The sequence below is a fragment of the Dermacentor variabilis genome, chromosome 9, assembly GCF_050947875.1.
Source record: "Dermacentor variabilis isolate Ectoservices chromosome 9, ASM5094787v1, whole genome shotgun sequence".
NCBI classification, from domain to species: Eukaryota; Metazoa; Arthropoda; class Arachnida; order Ixodida; family Ixodidae; genus Dermacentor; species Dermacentor variabilis.
In genome coordinates this window covers 133,489,943-133,507,454 of record NC_134576.1, presented here as the reverse complement: position 1 = coordinate 133,507,454, position 17,512 = coordinate 133,489,943, and the positions used below count along the sequence as shown (strand labels likewise).

The 17,512-nt window shown below is 43.6% G+C and overlaps 2 protein-coding genes across 3 annotated transcripts; one reads left to right on the top strand and one right to left on the bottom strand.

Annotated features, from left to right (window-relative positions):
• Window positions 1-293: 293 nt before the first annotated feature.
• Arfrp1 (ADP-ribosylation factor related protein 1) lies at window positions 294-6,741 on the bottom strand. The gene is made up of 7 exons (XM_075669528.1): window positions 6,480-6,741; window positions 6,227-6,314; window positions 6,050-6,132; window positions 4,364-4,445; window positions 4,209-4,279; window positions 2,828-2,928; window positions 294-643 (listed from the first exon to the last, which is right to left on the bottom strand). The coding sequence occupies exons 1-7, from the start codon at window positions 6,570-6,572 to the stop codon at window positions 556-558; spliced, it is 606 nt and encodes a 201-aa protein (XP_075525643.1). The 5' UTR covers window positions 6,573-6,741; the 3' UTR covers window positions 294-555.
• LOC142557574 (neuronal acetylcholine receptor subunit beta-3-like) lies at window positions 2,913-16,910 on the top strand. Of its 2 annotated transcripts, none has more exons than XM_075669526.1 (7): window positions 2,913-2,978; window positions 8,149-8,294; window positions 8,353-8,397; window positions 8,564-8,670; window positions 9,139-9,437; window positions 10,942-11,145; window positions 13,660-16,910. In XM_075669526.1, the coding sequence occupies exons 2-7, from the start codon at window positions 8,292-8,294 to the stop codon at window positions 14,070-14,072; spliced, it is 1,071 nt and encodes a 356-aa protein (XP_075525641.1). In that variant the 5' UTR covers window positions 2,913-2,978; window positions 8,149-8,291; the 3' UTR covers window positions 14,073-16,910. The 2 variants fall into 2 exon arrangements, with proteins under 2 accessions (XP_075525641.1, XP_075525640.1); XM_075669525.1 differs by lacking the exon at window positions 2,913-2,978 and adding an exon at window positions 6,860-7,161.
• Window positions 16,911-17,512: the final 602 nt, after the last annotated feature.

The following is a 17,512-nucleotide window of genomic DNA, read 5'->3' as shown; positions in this document are numbered from 1 at the left end:
TGCCATTGCATGAATATTTCGTAAACTTCACAAATATTCCAGTCTCTGTGGCACTGATAATTCTAGCTGCACCTGCAGAGCACAGTGACTAATTGTAGTGTCTCTACAGAACAAGTCTGAATTTTTAAATAAACGGTCAATATCCTGAGTAATAAACAACATTTAGAAGCTTACCAAATTTTAGTATTCTTTGCAATTGTAGTATAGTACCTTACAAACGTCAAGGTTGGCATGTTTTGAGCACGGTATAAGCATGTAGCATGAACACAGCATAGCAAATTTGATATAACTGATGCTTGTAACAAAAGACATTTAATTCACATTATTCGACAAAATCGACAGAATGCATTTAATTTGCATTCATATGTTTTAGCAAAAGTTCAAGCGTGGCCCAACTTGGTGCGTGTAATGTTTGCAGATGGCATGTTGATTTATTCCGAGTGTCGCACGCGCACCTACACACATTCTTCAGCACTGTTCATGTTGAAAGCTTTGCCGCTTGAAAGGCAGTGTAAATTATGAAACAGAAGTGCGAGTCAGACAAGCCAGCTGACGTCACAAAGACTCGCTGGTGCGTGGCGGCCGGAGGATGTTGCGCTTCACGCACTGCGTGATCCACTCGATGCCTTCATTGATGCCCTCCCTATAATGAGTTCAAAAAGAAAATGTGACGTTAGTAGAAAGCTTGTCATTAACAAGCGCTCTAATGAAATTAATTGTTGCAGGTTGGCAAGGCCGCGTGAGGAAATGAGCACACGAGGAGAAGTGTAAACAAGGGTGACGCTGCACTGGTGTGGCGCGCTGTAATGTGAAAAAAATCGCGCACATAATATGCCCAAAGAGGTGCGAGACCACAGCCTGGAGGCACAATCTACAAGAGTCCCACATCACTACACATTCTTGAAAAACGTGTTCAGTGTAATGTTCACCTTTCTAATGCACTGGCTCCAAGACGCCACCATTCCACTTTTGTCCATGAAATGCTTATACAAGACACCAGCCACATTTTTTTTTAAAAAATAGAGAGTACACTGCCAAAACCATCTGCCAGCGGCAATTGAGTAATCAGGACCTAGTCAAGTTATGGCTTTTTTTCCTATAGCCCTCTACTAGATTGGGGCAGAAATAAACATTGATGGAATATAAAGAAAAGAAAACCAAATTCTTCACCACTAATTATGAATTCTCAGATGAAATTTAATCTGTGCACAAGGTGTCACAGGTTTCGATGACAGTCACATGGCAAGCAGCCACCCTGTTGCACACATGGATGACAGTTTGGTATGTGATGTGTGCCCAGTTTAGCTTAAAGCTTGTATACACAGGGAATTTCTCCTGTCGTTTCACAATCTGCAAACTTGCAGCACTGCCGAGCAGTCGTACAGGTTAAGCTAGCCTGCACAACATTTGCCACATCAACACATCAACTCATGAAACCAACATGCGAACAGAATTGCCGTAAGTTAATGCGTGCCACAGGAGGAACCACTGGTGCATGGCAAAGCACACAATACAGGTTGTAGGGCAATAGAGGATGTCCTGCTGACAACAAGGGAGGTGAAACGCCACAATTGGATTTAGTGCCACAATTATTAGTCAGAAAAAGACAATGAAAGGGGTAGACAGTTTCTGAAGTTCATGCCAGTCGCAGCCCATTTCATTCTAGTGTGCACGAATGCAGGCTTCCCGTGCACTGTGGTGTCGAGGTGCCACCTAGTGCCTTGATAGTATGCCACATAAAAGAGCCCAGACCTGAGGTTCGCAGGGAGCCATTGATCAACATGCTACTAAGGAAATGCTGCTGCTGCTACCTACTTATAGCCTTGCATTTAATTTTGTTACTTTCTTTCAAGCCTTGCACATACAAATATTGCATAGGCGCACTTTCTATGAAGTTAGAGTAAAACACAATGGCATTGAATCTTCACATGGTCAAAAAACATGAATGAACAATCATTTTGTATTTCTAAGAACTGGTTCAAACACACGGAAAACATGGCTGAATAAAGGTGCGCGCATACACACAAGCACAACTTCCAACAATTTATTTTTGATCCCGACGCTATTTATACATTACGGTAATCTGAGCACATCAGTGCGCAAAACTCCCAAGTCGCCTAGAGTCAACAGTTCTACACAAGCGAGGACGGCACACCCAGAAAATCAGATTCTTTCCTTATCAACTCAAAAGCCGCCATGCTTACGCACATTTCGTCTATCGCACTGACAAGGAAAGGATTTTCTGGATGTGCCATCCTCCCTCGCGTAGAGCTACCGACTTGAGGTGACTTGGTGTTTTGCACACTGACGTGCTCAGGTTACTGTGATGTATAAATAGTGGCGTCGGAATCAAAAATAGATTGTGGGGAGTTTGCCTACTCATGTTACTGTGCGCATCCGAATGGAGAGAATGGAGAATGTACCGGTACGTCAGTGGCACTTGAGAAGGTTAAGCTACCATGCGAATGATTAGTGCATGGACTTGTCTGATCTTTGTACATGTGGCTTCGGACATCCTTGTGGCTTTATTTAGTATGCTCCACGTTTCTAAATTGCCAAGCATTCATAGCCTTCTAAACGGATGAAAACAATAAGACTGTACACATGCATAATCGTTGTAAACATTTTGTTGGAAATTGTTAACTTGCAAAGGTGCAGAGCCATTTCAAGCCAGAAGATTGAAAAGTAGGCAGATCCATGTGCTAATCACCGTTTACTTGCTGGCTCAAGCGCCATACTAGTGGTTCTCATAGACACTATCACCACAGTGACCTGTAGCAATTTTCGTGGGAACCTCTGCAAGTTGGACCAATCTGGCAAGTCTTACCCATGTAATGCGGATGCTCCAATCAAGTGACAGTCCCTCCTACCGATGAGATGAGAGCTTTCCCGAAAGAGCTGACGCATTTCTGCAGCATTGTAGCATCCCTGAAATGACATCGACAACAGCAATCACTAATAGAGGCATTTCATAAAAGGTAGCAATTGGTTGACTTTACTAAAAATACATATGTACATACAAAAGAAGGAAGGAGGAAAATTCCTGCTGGCCACACTGTTAACAGGCTATATTCAATGACAACATAAGGATCCCGCAAAAGATCAGTCCACAAGTTGCACTGAATCTGCCCTCTGTATCTCCACACTCCAAAACACAAAGGTTTTCAGCACAAACAAGACCTGGACACGAAGAAACACATAAAAACACCACTAGCATACCAGCTGAGACGAATCAATGCTGATCCTGTATTTATGTGTGTTTTACTGGTGCAAGAAGAAATCCTCGTAAAAACAGGACCAGCACCAACTTGCATCTTGAAGGGTTGTACGGTAGCACGATTAAAAGACGGGACAAAAGAAGACACACAGGGTCACCCCGTCTTTTAATCGCGCTACCGTACACCCCTTCAAGATGCATTACCAACAAGCCCACATTGCAACTATCACTAACTTGCAGCTCACTTTTAAGTCAGTGCGGGTCCCGTCCTTATGCTCATTTTCTCATGTCCTGGTCTTGTTTGGCTAAAAACCATCATTCCGGATGAATCAACTAGCATATTTTATTTATAATAGTCTTCCTCGCAAACATGGTTTCCGAGTATTTCTGATATTCAAAAGAACTTTCCATACTGTGATAACTGAATGGAATAAGCTCCCTAACGATGACCACAGCCTTTCATAAAGTGGGGTTTTGCGGCATTTCCACTAGTGATATGTTCCATGTGGCATGCCTTTTCTTTCTATTGTAGCTTTTCGCACTTTGATGCTATCTGTGTACTTTTCAGTGGTAGAACAAGGAATTTTGCTGGTGCCAGCATTTCGACAAAGGAACTTGACGAAGCGCCTGTTCCGAAAAGTTGACTCCAGTGACATTCGTTGTTCGACCACTGTTAAGCATTACAAGCCTCCATACTTCTATGGACTTCTGTCTTGTTTGCAGTGCATTCTATTTGTGTGTTTACTGTCTTAAACTCACGAAATCAAGCTATAAGGTCAAGTCACCTTGTAGTAACATTGGCTCCAGCGACCTACCTCTTTCGACCACTGTCGACGAGTTTAGTGAATCATAACTTAAACAACAACACTGTTAAAGCAGCAAGTGTGTGCAAGTGTGACTATGTGGCCTAAATCAGACCCAAGCTTATACATCAACCAGTATTCTTGTTGTCACTAGGACAACTGGTAACAAAACTGTTGCGTGAACTTACACTAATGTCTTGCTTGTTGGCCACCAACAAGACAGGAACACTGTGAAGTGCATCATTTCCAATCATCTTTGCTGAAAAAAAGCACAGCATCAATAACCTGGTAAATCAGTTTTGTGTCTCCCTTTAAATCTGAGAGACCTTGTAGCAATACTTACCGAATGCAGCCTTGGATTCGTCGATACGGCTTGCATTTGAAGAGTCCACAACGTATATGACGGCATGAGATTCTGCATAGTACTGAAAAGGACATATCCACACAGTGATTTTTCTATGGGGCATGCCACTTGACAAGGACATTAGCCAACAATAGTCTTCCAGTCATATTAATTGTTTCAAATGATTTTTTTCTTTCTCTAGGACAATAACTGAATGGAATAAACTTACTAATAATTTAGTGTTACAGCTTTCCACTAACTTGTTTTCGTAGCATCCCAACTGGTGATCTGTTCTATGTGACGTTCTTGTAAACATTTTATTTTGTTTGACTTGATGAACTGTGGCACGTTGGTGCGACACCTGCATACTTTTCTTTGAATTTACTCTAAAAACAAATAGCAAAATCAAGTGACTGTCATTCAACCCTGCATAAATCGTGCTTTGAGATTGCAATCTGAATAATGAAGTATAGAATTATTGTTTATCCTCACACAATAAGAAGCCTGGGAATGACAGCTTAAGAATGTAGTTCTATGATGATTACTTTCAGCAAGAACCAGATAAGGCATTTCCTGGCACGATCGAAAACCCAGTGGAATGTCATCCAGTCGGGCTAAAGAACCATAGCCATGACAGGCAAGTGAGCAATATCAAATCGTGAACAGCTCAAGCATAAGGAAGTGGCTCATATCAGTTCAGTTGTCAAAAATTAATGTGAGTACATGCTACAGCAACAAGGTATTTTCTGGCAGTCACTAGTGGATTGCTTTACTGCGAAGTCCACGATACTGAGGACCAAAATTTGAAAAAGGTCTTTTTCTTTTTGAGGAGCTATATCAGCATTTTTTTTAGTGTCAGCCATTGCTCTATTTAGTTCAATACCCGTGACTACTGCACGACTTGGTGACCTGTATGTTATTGAATTGGCACAACAAACTCTGCATGCAAGTGGAAAATGTATAACATGACGCGTCCGCTACTTTGCAACTGCTATGCACGTGAGCCAACGCTCCACCACATGGGCGCATTACCACGAATGGGCACACAAGACTTGGTTGCAGGGAAGTAATGGCCCATTCACTGTCACCACACATACCTGCGGACACAACAAACTTCGGTTCTTATATAATTATAGTGTGCAAACACCATCCACACAAGGAATAAACTCACAACTCACGCACGATGTTCTTTAAGCTCTTCAGTGAAATAGAAACCGACTGAGATTGAAAGCATTCACAACACCGCTCGAAATCGTCGTTTGTGAATATTTCATCACTGAGGTGTCAAGTGGCCGTAGTCAAACCGAAAGATTGATAGTGAACGCTTGTACGCAAAGTAACGCGTTAAAATCGATGTATATATGGCGCTGCCCGCGCTACTGTTAGCGCACATAAAGCGTTATTACAAACTTGAATTCAACAAAACGTAGCAGAATGTGACTTCCTAGCTTCTTTTTATTATTTTGTTTTTCTTGCTTAGAATCGAGAGGGATTCCATTTTTAACTCTTAGATCTTGAAGTACGTATCATGCTCAGACACTGCCAGGAATAAGCGCATGATTATTACAAGAGCATCAAGATTCGTAGTGCGTCAACGTCCCAGAACAATGGGTGAAGGCCTCCCCTGACTTGTCTATGACGAGCACCCTCGGGAACTTTAAGTCAACTGTCATTGACGGCGCTTACCTTATCCCATAGCGACTGTAGCGAGTCTTGGCCTCCAAGATCCCAAAAGTTTAGCCGTATGCCGTGGATGTCGATCTTGCCGACTGTTTGAAAGAGAACGAGACACTGTCAGACTGTGCACAGTAAATATGAGCAACGAAAGAACATATAGTGATAAAGCATGCGTTTTGCACTCACTATTCAGGCCGACAGTCGTGGTAATCTTGTGAGGGTTTAAGCCCTTGTACCCCTTCGAGAACTTCGTTTTGGTCTGCTCCAGATAAGTCTGCACAAAGCCGACGATACGTGTTTTGTTTACATTTCAAGTTTCTATTGAACAGGATCGATTGTGACTCAGGCAGCCGCCAAGAAGTATCGGCAGACCCGAGTACACGAAAATGAATGCGTGCGACAACAGTTTTACTGCTCATACATGCAGACGTCGAATTACCGTTTTGCCAGCGTTGTCAAGCCCGAGAATCAGCACATAGTACTCGTCGCGCTGGCTGATGTACTTCCATAGGCCGGAAAGCAGCGTGAACATCTTAGCAACTGTCTTAACAAAGACCACGCTTTCATTAGTGCACGAACGATCCAAGGTGCGAGGCTTGTAAAGAAGTGGGCGAACTTCTGTAGAAACTAACTTCGTAGCAACGAAAGCAGCGTCGTCTACGATGTGCCTGTAGAAGTGCTTTCACCTGACAGTTTTGAGCAGCGTTACCAGACTTCGAAGTGGATTATGCTATGGTCAGCGACTTGGTTTGCGTTGGCGCGGGCTTTGTAACTGTGTCGTCACTATCGTCGCTTTTTGTGGCTTTCCTTCAGCTTCTACGAGATCGATTTAATGTTAAACGTAGCAGCAAATTTATGTAATTGTAGATTCACCTAAATCAACGAGGCAAGCGGTACAACTGGTACGCATAGAGCTGGGCGGGATGTCGAAGGCAAAATACTAAGCAAAACGAAACCGTTGATGAAGCACAGCTGTTGGTCCCCGCATAAAGGGACCGCCTCGCTTCCTTTATTTGCTTTCGCTCACTTCAAGATGAGCAGAGATATGCTGCTACGTAAAGTGTACATCACGTGTGTACTTTTCGGTTCCCTTTATAGCTGCGTGGGATCAGGTGACTCGGGTGAGTAAGCAAGATTGTCAAAACAGTTTCTCTAGAATGCGTCAGAAGGAGTGTATCTTTCGCAAAGATAAAATGTCGGCCGAGACATAATGCATAACTTCAAGTACAAAATCTAAACACACATCAAATACGCCTGGAAACCATTTGGAGTCGCGTACAAATTTTGTAATTGTCTAACTCTGTGTTTCCAAGCGGAATATCTTAGAAATGCGTGTCACTATAAATCATGCAAATATTTACGCATGCGTCGTCCCTGAGTTTAACATTTTTTAACAGCAGACACAACCCTCAAAGAGGTGACCACGCTAGAGTACCAAATTAAACAAATTTTACAGATTCACATTTTGATTACATTTAGATCACAAAGGCGCGTAAGCATATATGCGCTCGTAGGCCAAACTATCCTGTAAAATCACGCATTCTTTTTTTTTCTGTTTTTTACCCTACGCAATGTACGGATTCGAGAGCGAAAATCACCACCTTGCGATGCTTCTCTACATATTTAGTCACGTGGTGAAAACGTCCAGCGTGCCGAGATAAGCCGCCACCGTAGCGTCCAAAAAATTGCTTATTCGCGTTCTAAACAATTTCGCATTTGCTGTGCATTTGGGCGTCGTTGCATAGTCCCTGTTTTAAACTAGGCAATACAAAAACCTTTCACACTCTAACGACTTCCAGGTTATGCAATAATAAAAAGTGCACGAGAGAAATGCCTGGGTGGAGCTGCTATCAATATCTACATAATTCAATTGATTATATTTACTTGCAAGATCTTATGTGAGAATCGAGCTCACCTTTTTCCTGGTGTCGCTGTGGTGTCTGCGCATATATAGGATCAATACGCGTATTTATGTAGGCGACTGCGTGTCAAATAAAATAGATATAAGTGTGCGTTGCAACGCGTCTGTGTATGCTACTTTGACGCTTATACAACTTGACACTTTGCATTACTGATAACTGCTCTTTTCAAAACGCATCTGTTAACAGATCTGAACAGAATCGCTCATCACAGGAATCTTTTGAAACACCTTTTCGACCCAGAGAGGTACACCAACGACGTTCGTCCAGTCTTCTATCACACGAACGTAACGGTGTTGACATTAGACCTGCTGATCCAGGAGATTGCCGATATGGTGAGCGCGTGCGTTCGCATGTCGTGTCCACAACACTTAACTTTCTGTTCGTTTTCAGGACCATTCAAGGCAGACGGTCAAAGTGAACGTAATCATCTCCGCGGTAAGCCTTTAGCTCTCTTTTTTTTTTTTTTTTTGTTCGTAAGGTATGACGTGCGCAAAATGTGCCTACGAAATGGTTTTACAAGTACGTACTGCGTACTACAATGACGTCATGAAACAACTAGTCACGGGTGTCATTATCGAATCTTGTCTTAATTGTCCAACAGAAATGGAGAGACGAGTTCTTGACGTGGAAGCCCGACGACTATGGCGGCGAAGATTTTATCACAGTCCCGGCTGAAAAGATATGGGTACCGGAAATCGCCGCCATGAAGTAAGCCAGCGGTCCTCGTTTGGTTTATCGATGATTCTCTCTTGTTCGTGACGACAACATAACTTGTGCTCTCCTGGCTGCGTGTAAAGTATGGGCGCAGTTTCTCACATCATTGAGCATATACCGAATTCGTCTTGTGCCTACATACTATAATGGCATTATCGCGTTTTTTTTTTTTCGATTAGTAAAAGGTGATGACTTGGAGGGGGACAACGCTACGTTTAGCGTTCCTTTTTTTGTTTTTTTTTTCTTTTTCAGGTAATGTTCGCATGATTGCTTTCAAAATTGCCCGACGGTACTGAGCTCTAGCCTTTTCGTGCATCCTAGTGTACTCAGTCATGCTTTTGTTGTACATGGTGGCTCAATCAATCAATCAGTCAGTCAGTCAGTCAGTCAGTCAATCGGTTAAAGCAGAGTAACAAAATAAATGCATGCAAGCACGTGCTTTTTTTTCTGCTGCACCTCTAGAGATCTTTCGCCTCTCCTGATGTCATCACCACCAGGCGGCAGTTATGGCCGCCCGATGGCGCGCGTGGACGCGTCCGGCTCTGTTTCGCTGGACCACTTGAAGCAGCTGCCGGCCAGTTGCATCGCCACGCCGGAGGGTTTCTGGTCGAGCCGCTACGACTGCCAAATGGTCGTGCACACGTGGGACATCGACGGTCGCGAGGTGCGCTTGCAGGGCAGTGTGCGCGTCGACGTCGAGGACAACCCAGCCTGGGAAGTGTCGCAGCCGAGGGTCAAGATCCTCTTCCATGCCGCCATGGGTGAGCAGAAGTGGAATTGTGTACACAGCATAGGAGGGGCTGCTTCTGAGCTAGTTGGTTCGTAATGGACTTGCATACGGTTCCATCGGCGTATTGGAACAAGATGAGCGAGAAGGCTGACTCAGCACAATTTAGCCGCAGGCAGATCCCGGGAAGTCTCAAAGGAAGGAAGGGAGGGAGGCTTTTGTATTCGCCAGTCGCTTAAGCCTTCTGTCGTGTTCGCCTTGTTCTTCACTTCCTTCTGTTCTTTTTGTTTGCTCTTTGGTAAGCTAGGCATGGCGTTTAAGAGCTCCCACAACGGGAACCGTAGGAAGAGGTCGTGATACACTAGTAGTGAAGCGCCGCTTGTGGGAGCGTTCTACCAGGCTAGCAGCGGCCGAGAAGCCCAATAGACTGTCCTCCTGGAGATAGAAGGAAATGAAATGACATGCCAGGAGGCGAGCCACCCTCCACCAGCACTTGCTCGCCTCCATTTACCTCGACCGGCGCCCTGAAGCGACAATTATCCCCATGCATTCCGAAGACCCGCCTCCATCTCTGTTGGAAGACTGACTGTTGGCCCTGTTGGTCTTGCATTCTGTCTATGGTAACTCAGCACAAAGTGGCGGCAGACAGACTCAAAAAACGGATGCTACTATCGACTGTTCATTCACCCACCGATATATGCATACTGTTTGGTGCGCATGCGCCCCCTTAAACGTCATCGCGTCGCTGCGGGAAAATTCGTGACACAAACATCGCGCATATGTCCCTCACTTTTGTCACGAACGCTCCCCAAGCGACTGCCGCCTTCTTTTTCTTTTTTTTTTTAATCATCCCTTGCTTTCTTGCAAGAGGAATGCGCTGCACAAGTGACAGTGCTGCGCGCTCTGCGTTTCATGGCAATCGCCGAGTTTCCCGGATGGTATATGCGGTATACGCCTACGTGGTTGTCTCGTGTCTCCTTCCTTCGTCCGTTATTTTATTTGGCGCCAACTCGCCCAGCAGCACGTACTCGGTATACGGGTTAAGGTGCTTGCTACATAGGCAACGTTAACATGGCATCTTTATTTTCATGGCATCTGGCACTGGCATCACTGGCACATAACATGGCATCTTTATTTTCATGAGACCTTATAAACATGTGTATCCGAATAGAGGAATGCGATAAGCAGATTTCACGTACAAATATCTTTGCAAAAGACATGAAAAAGAAGCCGCACCAAAATATGTAAAAGAATATCCGAGAAACTCGAAAGAAATGCTACCGCCGCGGTAATTCAGTGCTAGAACACCGCACACGTAATGCGGAAACTGTACTTTCGGCGACAAGTTGGGCCCCTTTTTGCCCATTTTCAGCAAGATTCCTACCTTTCCCAGTTTTTCAAAATTGGGGCAGGTAATTATCCCAGTGTATTCCCTGGCATTGTTGTCCGTTTGCTTCACTCGGTTGCAACTAAAAAAGGCTTGGTGCTATATAGTTTGAGGGTTTTACACCACTTCTTCTTGACTGCTTGGCAAACAGGCTGTCAGATGGTGCTGAGGAAAAGGTACGAGCCGAGCTTGGCGTGCCCGACCGTGGCGGTGGTGTTGCTGACGCTGGCCACTTTCTGGCTGCCGACGACGGGACCGAGGGTGACCCTGTGTTGCGCCAACCTCCTGGTCGCTATCATCTGGCTTTCGACGCTCACCGAATACCATGCGGGATCAATTAGCACCGCGCCTCATGGTACGGAGCGCCAGCTTTTTTTTTTTTTTTTACCCGTGCTTCAGTAATGATTTCATTTCGAGCTACTTGCCACTTACTTACCATAGCGTGTGGTCTAATCTGTAAATACGATAGGCAAGGCAACCACTAATCAACCACTAATCAACCATCTAATCAACCATACTAATCGACCATATGTCATTTTACCTCCTTCCTGTCTCTCTCTGTAACCTCAAGCTTAGGATCTGTGCTTTTACCAAGAAACAGCTATAAAATAGAAAGGTGTGTGGCCAACGGAGTGCACGATGATAAAGCCGGTCGAACTCGACCAATCACTAATCTCAATACAGCTCGAAAACGACAGTGCAAGGTTCGATGCTTTTCTTCGTCGTCATCGAAAAAACAACGAAGCCAGTGCGCTACATCCAGAAAACAAACATCTTTTACAACATATGTGCACACCGTATAAGCATGTGTACAGTACTGGCTAGCAGACGACGCAAGAAGCAATCTACACTCCGGCCTCCAAGATCGGGCGATGCGGTCCGCACGCACCGGCCGATCTCGGAAACCACGCCCACAGTAATAATGCTCCGTCGCAGCCCGCTTGGTGGCGACTCCGTTCGATCTCGCTGCATAGCGTACCTGATTGGCTCAAGCAGGCTAGGTGACTATTTGTCACCGCCCCCTTACAAAGGGGATGCCAATAAATCATTATCATCGTCGTCGTCGAGCTGCGAATTACTCTCTTATGGGCAGGTTAAGAATGGCAGTTTATTTATTGTTCATTTACACTGCATAAACAAAAAATTAAAAGAACAGCATATTGGTGGTAGAAGAGAAAGGCTTGCGGTTGCACGCACTGTAAGCGCGTCACGATATTTTATGCAGAATTATTGGTCTTCATCCCAGCAGTACGAAAACTCCCCATATGTATTTCTTCAGCGTTTATAATGAACGACTCCATGTCCGTTTATTCTGTTCTGACAGTGCCAATTGACCTAACGTTCTCCGAGAATTTCATTCATTTATTGCACAACAAACAACACTAATTTTCAGCACCTTAAGTTCTCCTGGTAAAGCAGATGTGTTGCATAAGGAAATTTGAAGTTTAATTTACTAAACTGCTTTGTAGAATACAACTATTTGATTTCATTCCCGCTGGTCTGATTTTGTTCTTTCACCTAATTGTTATTATTGCGGTAAAGCTGAAACCATCGACGATTTCTTTGTATAATGTCGTAGTATAGAATTCAAAGGAAACGAGTTCTGCAGAGTCCTCTTCTCCAGCTTGGGCTCGGCCTTACGCTTCCAGTGATTCTCTCCCTAGAGGCGTTGGCACAAGATTGCTGCAATAGGAATGTATGTGTTGTCATATTTAATATTTATATAAGACTCACGCAAGCTTTCTTAGTTTTTTGTTCCCATAAATGATGAACAATATTAACAGCACCTCTATTTCTATACATCCGGTAGAATTTACATTAACAGTTCAGTGAATGACGCTATTTTAACACGAATATTCGTCAATGAACACTCGATCACTTAATTATCTTCTCTTCATTTACTATTTTAGATACGATTATTCATCAATGAACACTTCATTCCTTAATTATCCTATCTTTATCTACAAAATTTCTTCTTAGTGTTAAGTTAGTCTCAGAGAAACATGAGCATTGCGCTCCTGTGTAGTAATGACCTTGGAGTAAGCGAAGCTCTTAAGCAAGGCGAGCTCCCAACACTCCCTGATCAAGACGAACGCGTCAGCTGTAGGCCACGTGGCAATTTCGGACGAACTGTCTGCAGAGTGCTGCCGCTTCACCAGCCATTCGTCCAACCTAAACTCCGACCTCCGCGGGATCTCAGAAAAAAGTCGGGTTACAAAATAAAATTCATGCTGACTTCGGTTCCTTCGTTAGCGCACTAAATCATCTCCGCGCTCTCTACTGCATCGTAAAGGTGGCTTTTTCTGTGGTAGTCACGCTAAGGGTGGAAAACGCTTTACAGGGACAAATAGTTGGAGTAAACTCTTTGTTTTACAAATCGCAGAAATTAAAATACCTACAGAAAATAAGCATTTGTCAAGCTCAGTGACCGTGGGACCCTTTTATAGGGATAATGAGCAACGATAAGCCCGTGTGTTATCTTGGGGCGGCAAGCCCAAATAATCAATAACTCTATCAATCCCATTAGATGTCACGCCGCAAAGATTATCACCGTAAAGTCGGAATTGCACCAGAGCCAGAGCAAACTATTAACTGAAATGCTTCGCACAGCAAATGTGATAGCGCGCACGAGTTAGAGATATAAGAAATAAAGGAGGAAAATACCAGTTACACATGGCGCGTACGCTTTAATGATTAATGTTCGCCTAGTTTTACCGACTAGCCCAATATAATACCAGAGTCGTATGAAACTGTTAAAGGGCTCTGTTATTACGCAAATGAATCAGTCGATTACTCAATAAATCGCGCTGCCTTCCGTTGAGACTCGTAAATGCCATCTTAGCCTTCTCCCTCTTTCTTATCTCGCCAGTGGTGTTCCTGTCCCTATCGGCAACGCTGGCTGCCGTGTCCCTGGCTTGGGCCGTCGCAACTTGCAAGTTTCTGCACTCCGCCGACCGATGCGAGGCTCCTCGAGGTCTGGTCCACTTGTTGGAGAGACCTTTCTGGCAGTTCCTTTGCGTCGGCGGCTTCCAGCCGGCTTCGGCGGCGGCCGCGCGGGAAACGGAGATGGAGCACCTCAGCCACGACCCACCAATGGCGGCCGAGGTGGCGGCCCCGGCTTCGACCAATCAGGAGCCGCGACTCAGAGAGGAATGGCACGCCGTGTCGCGAGCTGTCGACAGGGCGCTGTTCGTCGCCTTCGTCGTGTCGTTCATCTCGTTTCGCCTGGTGTTCGGGGGGCCCCACTGGGGAGCGAGTTCGCACGTTGATGAACAACAGTAGCAATTGCCGCTGAAATGACGACGACAACAACAACAGCAATAACAATACTAATGGTAATAATAATCAATCAAATCAAATATTTATTATAGGGACCAGGAACAGCTACGCAACCTTCGTACTGGTGCACCTAAAGAGTAATACGCGAGACAAAATGTACAGAGAAGACAAACGTGGTTGACAAAACGATGTGAGGTGGAGAAACACCTAAGCACTTCCTATGAGCTGTGAATTAGAAAATGTCCAATGGAACGCCTCGGAGTGGTCTGTCGAGTTTTGCGCTGCGAGTAATGTACCATAGCGGCACGTACTGCCCCAGCCAGTACGCAGCAGCAGCAGCAGCCTGCAGTGCCAACGCCACCGACGCGGCGGTGCCCATCAGGCGAAGCGTCGAGGCGATGTCCCCTCTCCCTTCACGCAACCCCTCTCGCCTGCTCTGCTCCGTCCAGACGCGCTCGTGACGTGGCCCCACAGACAATCGCGGAATGTAAGTGCCGTTTCGCTGCTACAGACGCCGCCGGCCTTTTTCGCTCAGTGGGCCATTTGACGCTTTCGCGTGAACAGGGAAACGGAAAACGAGGAGGCGGGCCTAAAATGGAGTTAACCAGGCGGCATGATTAACATATATACGAACCACGGGGAATGTACTCTGAAACATGTCAATATAGGTACTACTAACTACTGCTATTATTATTATTATTATTATTATTATTATTATTATTATTATTATTATTATTATTATTATTATTATTATTATTATTATTATTATTATTATTATTATTATTATTATTATATCTTAAGAGAGGAAGTGACGTGCTTTCTAATCCCATTGACTCATTTCTAGATGACAAAACAGTGGTAGTTAACGCATTCAACCGTTTTTTTTCTCGCGTGCTTCTGAAAACGCTTTATCCCAACAGGAAAATCATTGTACGTTGAAGGAATCTGTGTTGGCATCCGCTTTTTTTTTTCCTAGCTTATCAACACCTGACCTGAAACGAATTCTTTGTAGTTTTCGCTAAATAAACCACCAGGAATAGATGGCATATCAGTAGGCACTCTGCGAAGAAACTTCGATGTGCTTGCGAACATGTTGTTTTCTTTAATAGATGGCTTTTTAGAAACTGCAGTAATTCCCGAGACTCTAAAAACAGCTATAGTTAAGCCACTATATAAGGGAGGCAGGAAAGATAACGTTGAAACTACAGACCAATCTCAATTTTGCCGGTACTTTCCCAGATACTAGAAAAATTCCTTTACGAATGCATGACGTCATTCTTAATGAAGTTTTCGATCTTATCGCCCAGATAGTTTGGTTTCGTTGCGAATCGAGGTACCACAGTCCTATTAGAAGAATTCTCAGATGAAGTATATTCTGCATTTGAAAACAACTTGTTCACCTGTGCGCTATTTCTAGACATGGAAAAAGCTTTTGACACAGTGAATCGTAACATTCTACTAGAGAAACTAACTTTAATGGGATTCAGAGGACCATTCCACAACGCACTGCGAAGCTACATGTGTGGTAGGTCACAGATAGTTATGGCCGACAAGGAAACCGTCAATAGCAAGCAATGGCTTAGAGCCGGTGTTCCCCAGGGTTCGATTTTATCACCTCTTTTGTTTAACATATTCGTAAACGATCTTCCTCTAGTAATTTCTAAAAGCACCATCTGTCAGTATGCTGACGATGCGGTTATATTAACAAAGGATATACATTATGAAAAGGCTGTGGGCGCCCTGCAAAATACAATACACAGTGTAATGCACTGGTTTGCGAAAAATTGTATTAATGTAAATATCAAGAAGACACAGTTAATGTCTTAGAAATCCCTTAAAGACCACAGCAATAAACATTCCAGTATTCTTGCATGCAGCCCTGCGTTTCATGTACATGTACCCCTGTTCAGTATGTAGACTGTGTGAAATATCTCGGTTTATTTATTGATAGCAGCATGTCGTGGCAGCATCATCTGGCCTATCTGTGTGGCAAACTTGGGAGTGTCGCTTGGTTGCTTTTTAATATAAATGGTTTCACGCCATTATCGGTAAAGAAAACCATAGTGCATGCACTCGCATACAGCATATTGCGATACGGAATCACCGTTTTCGCTTTCTGCGCATTGCGATGGCAAACAAGAATTGACAGTTTACTAAAAAATATATTGAAAAGTGTTGCCTATGGCTGTGGCCAGGTGTCAGGTGACAATTAATTTTCAGTGTTAGGTTTTCCTTCATTTCAGTCGTTATTTAAGCAAACTGTTGTTCTTCGTCATTTTTGGAACGACCAATTCAGACAGAAATATGTAACCCCTCGACTTTTGAGGGACAACATTCGTTTCAATGTTCCTCGTTCATCAACTAGGTATGGTGAGGCACGACGATGTGTATGTGCCAAAAATCTTTAATGATCTACCTGACGAAATTTTCTCGGTTCAGTCAAAAAAGGTTTTAAAGATAATGTCATCGTCCATTTGAGTTGTTTTATGTATGGGTATGTGTTTATTTGAAGTAATTTGGTTGTCTTAACCTGAATATCTATATGAGCTTACCAAAATGCTCTCTACGTTGCCAAAACTTGTTTTCAATTTTTGTTTTTTTTTTCTGTATAAGCACGAAAAAAAATTTCCACTACGTCGGAATAACATGTATTTAATTTTCCTTTTATTTGCACAATGTTTTGTCGGCACTAAGGTAACGCCTGTATGTACATACGCTGACCTCATCGCTGTTGCCGGCGCTGCCGGGCCTAGTCACACAAGCCATTTAGGCTTCGACAGGCCCGCTTACTATGTATTTGTTCTTGTTGTGCATAAATAAATATTATTATTATTATTATTATTTTATATTATTATTATTAGTAGTAGTAGTAGTAGTAGTAGTATTATCATTATTAGTATTATTAGTGTTATTATTATTATTATTATTATTATTATTATTATTATCTTGACAATGGTGGGAGAGAGGGAAAGTTAGAAATGTCTTGAATAGATCATCTCTCCCCAGGGAAAAAGCGCAAAACCGTACTCATCCTGTCATAATGTATCGTCTACTTATTTATTTGAATACACACTGACTACCTTGTTCAACTAACGCTTTTAGCCGATTACTTCTTTCGGTTGCCGATTGATGAGTGGAATAAATGGCCTAATTCAACAATAAATGAACACACTTCAAAGTTCTCTGAAGCATTGTTAAAACATTTTTGCCGTCAACCCCGCACTATATACCAAATGATGTTCCTTCTTACTCACCGCATTTATTGTTCCATAACACTACTGGGTGGTTATGATGATTATGATGAGCATGCGGACACATAGGGGAAGTTGACCATGAGAAGTGGGGTCCTGCAGACAGAGTTCCCGAATTCCTTCTCTTTCTTGCAGGTTCCGTCTTTCGAAAGCGTAAACTTCCTTGCGAATTTAGGAATCGCCGTTATAATG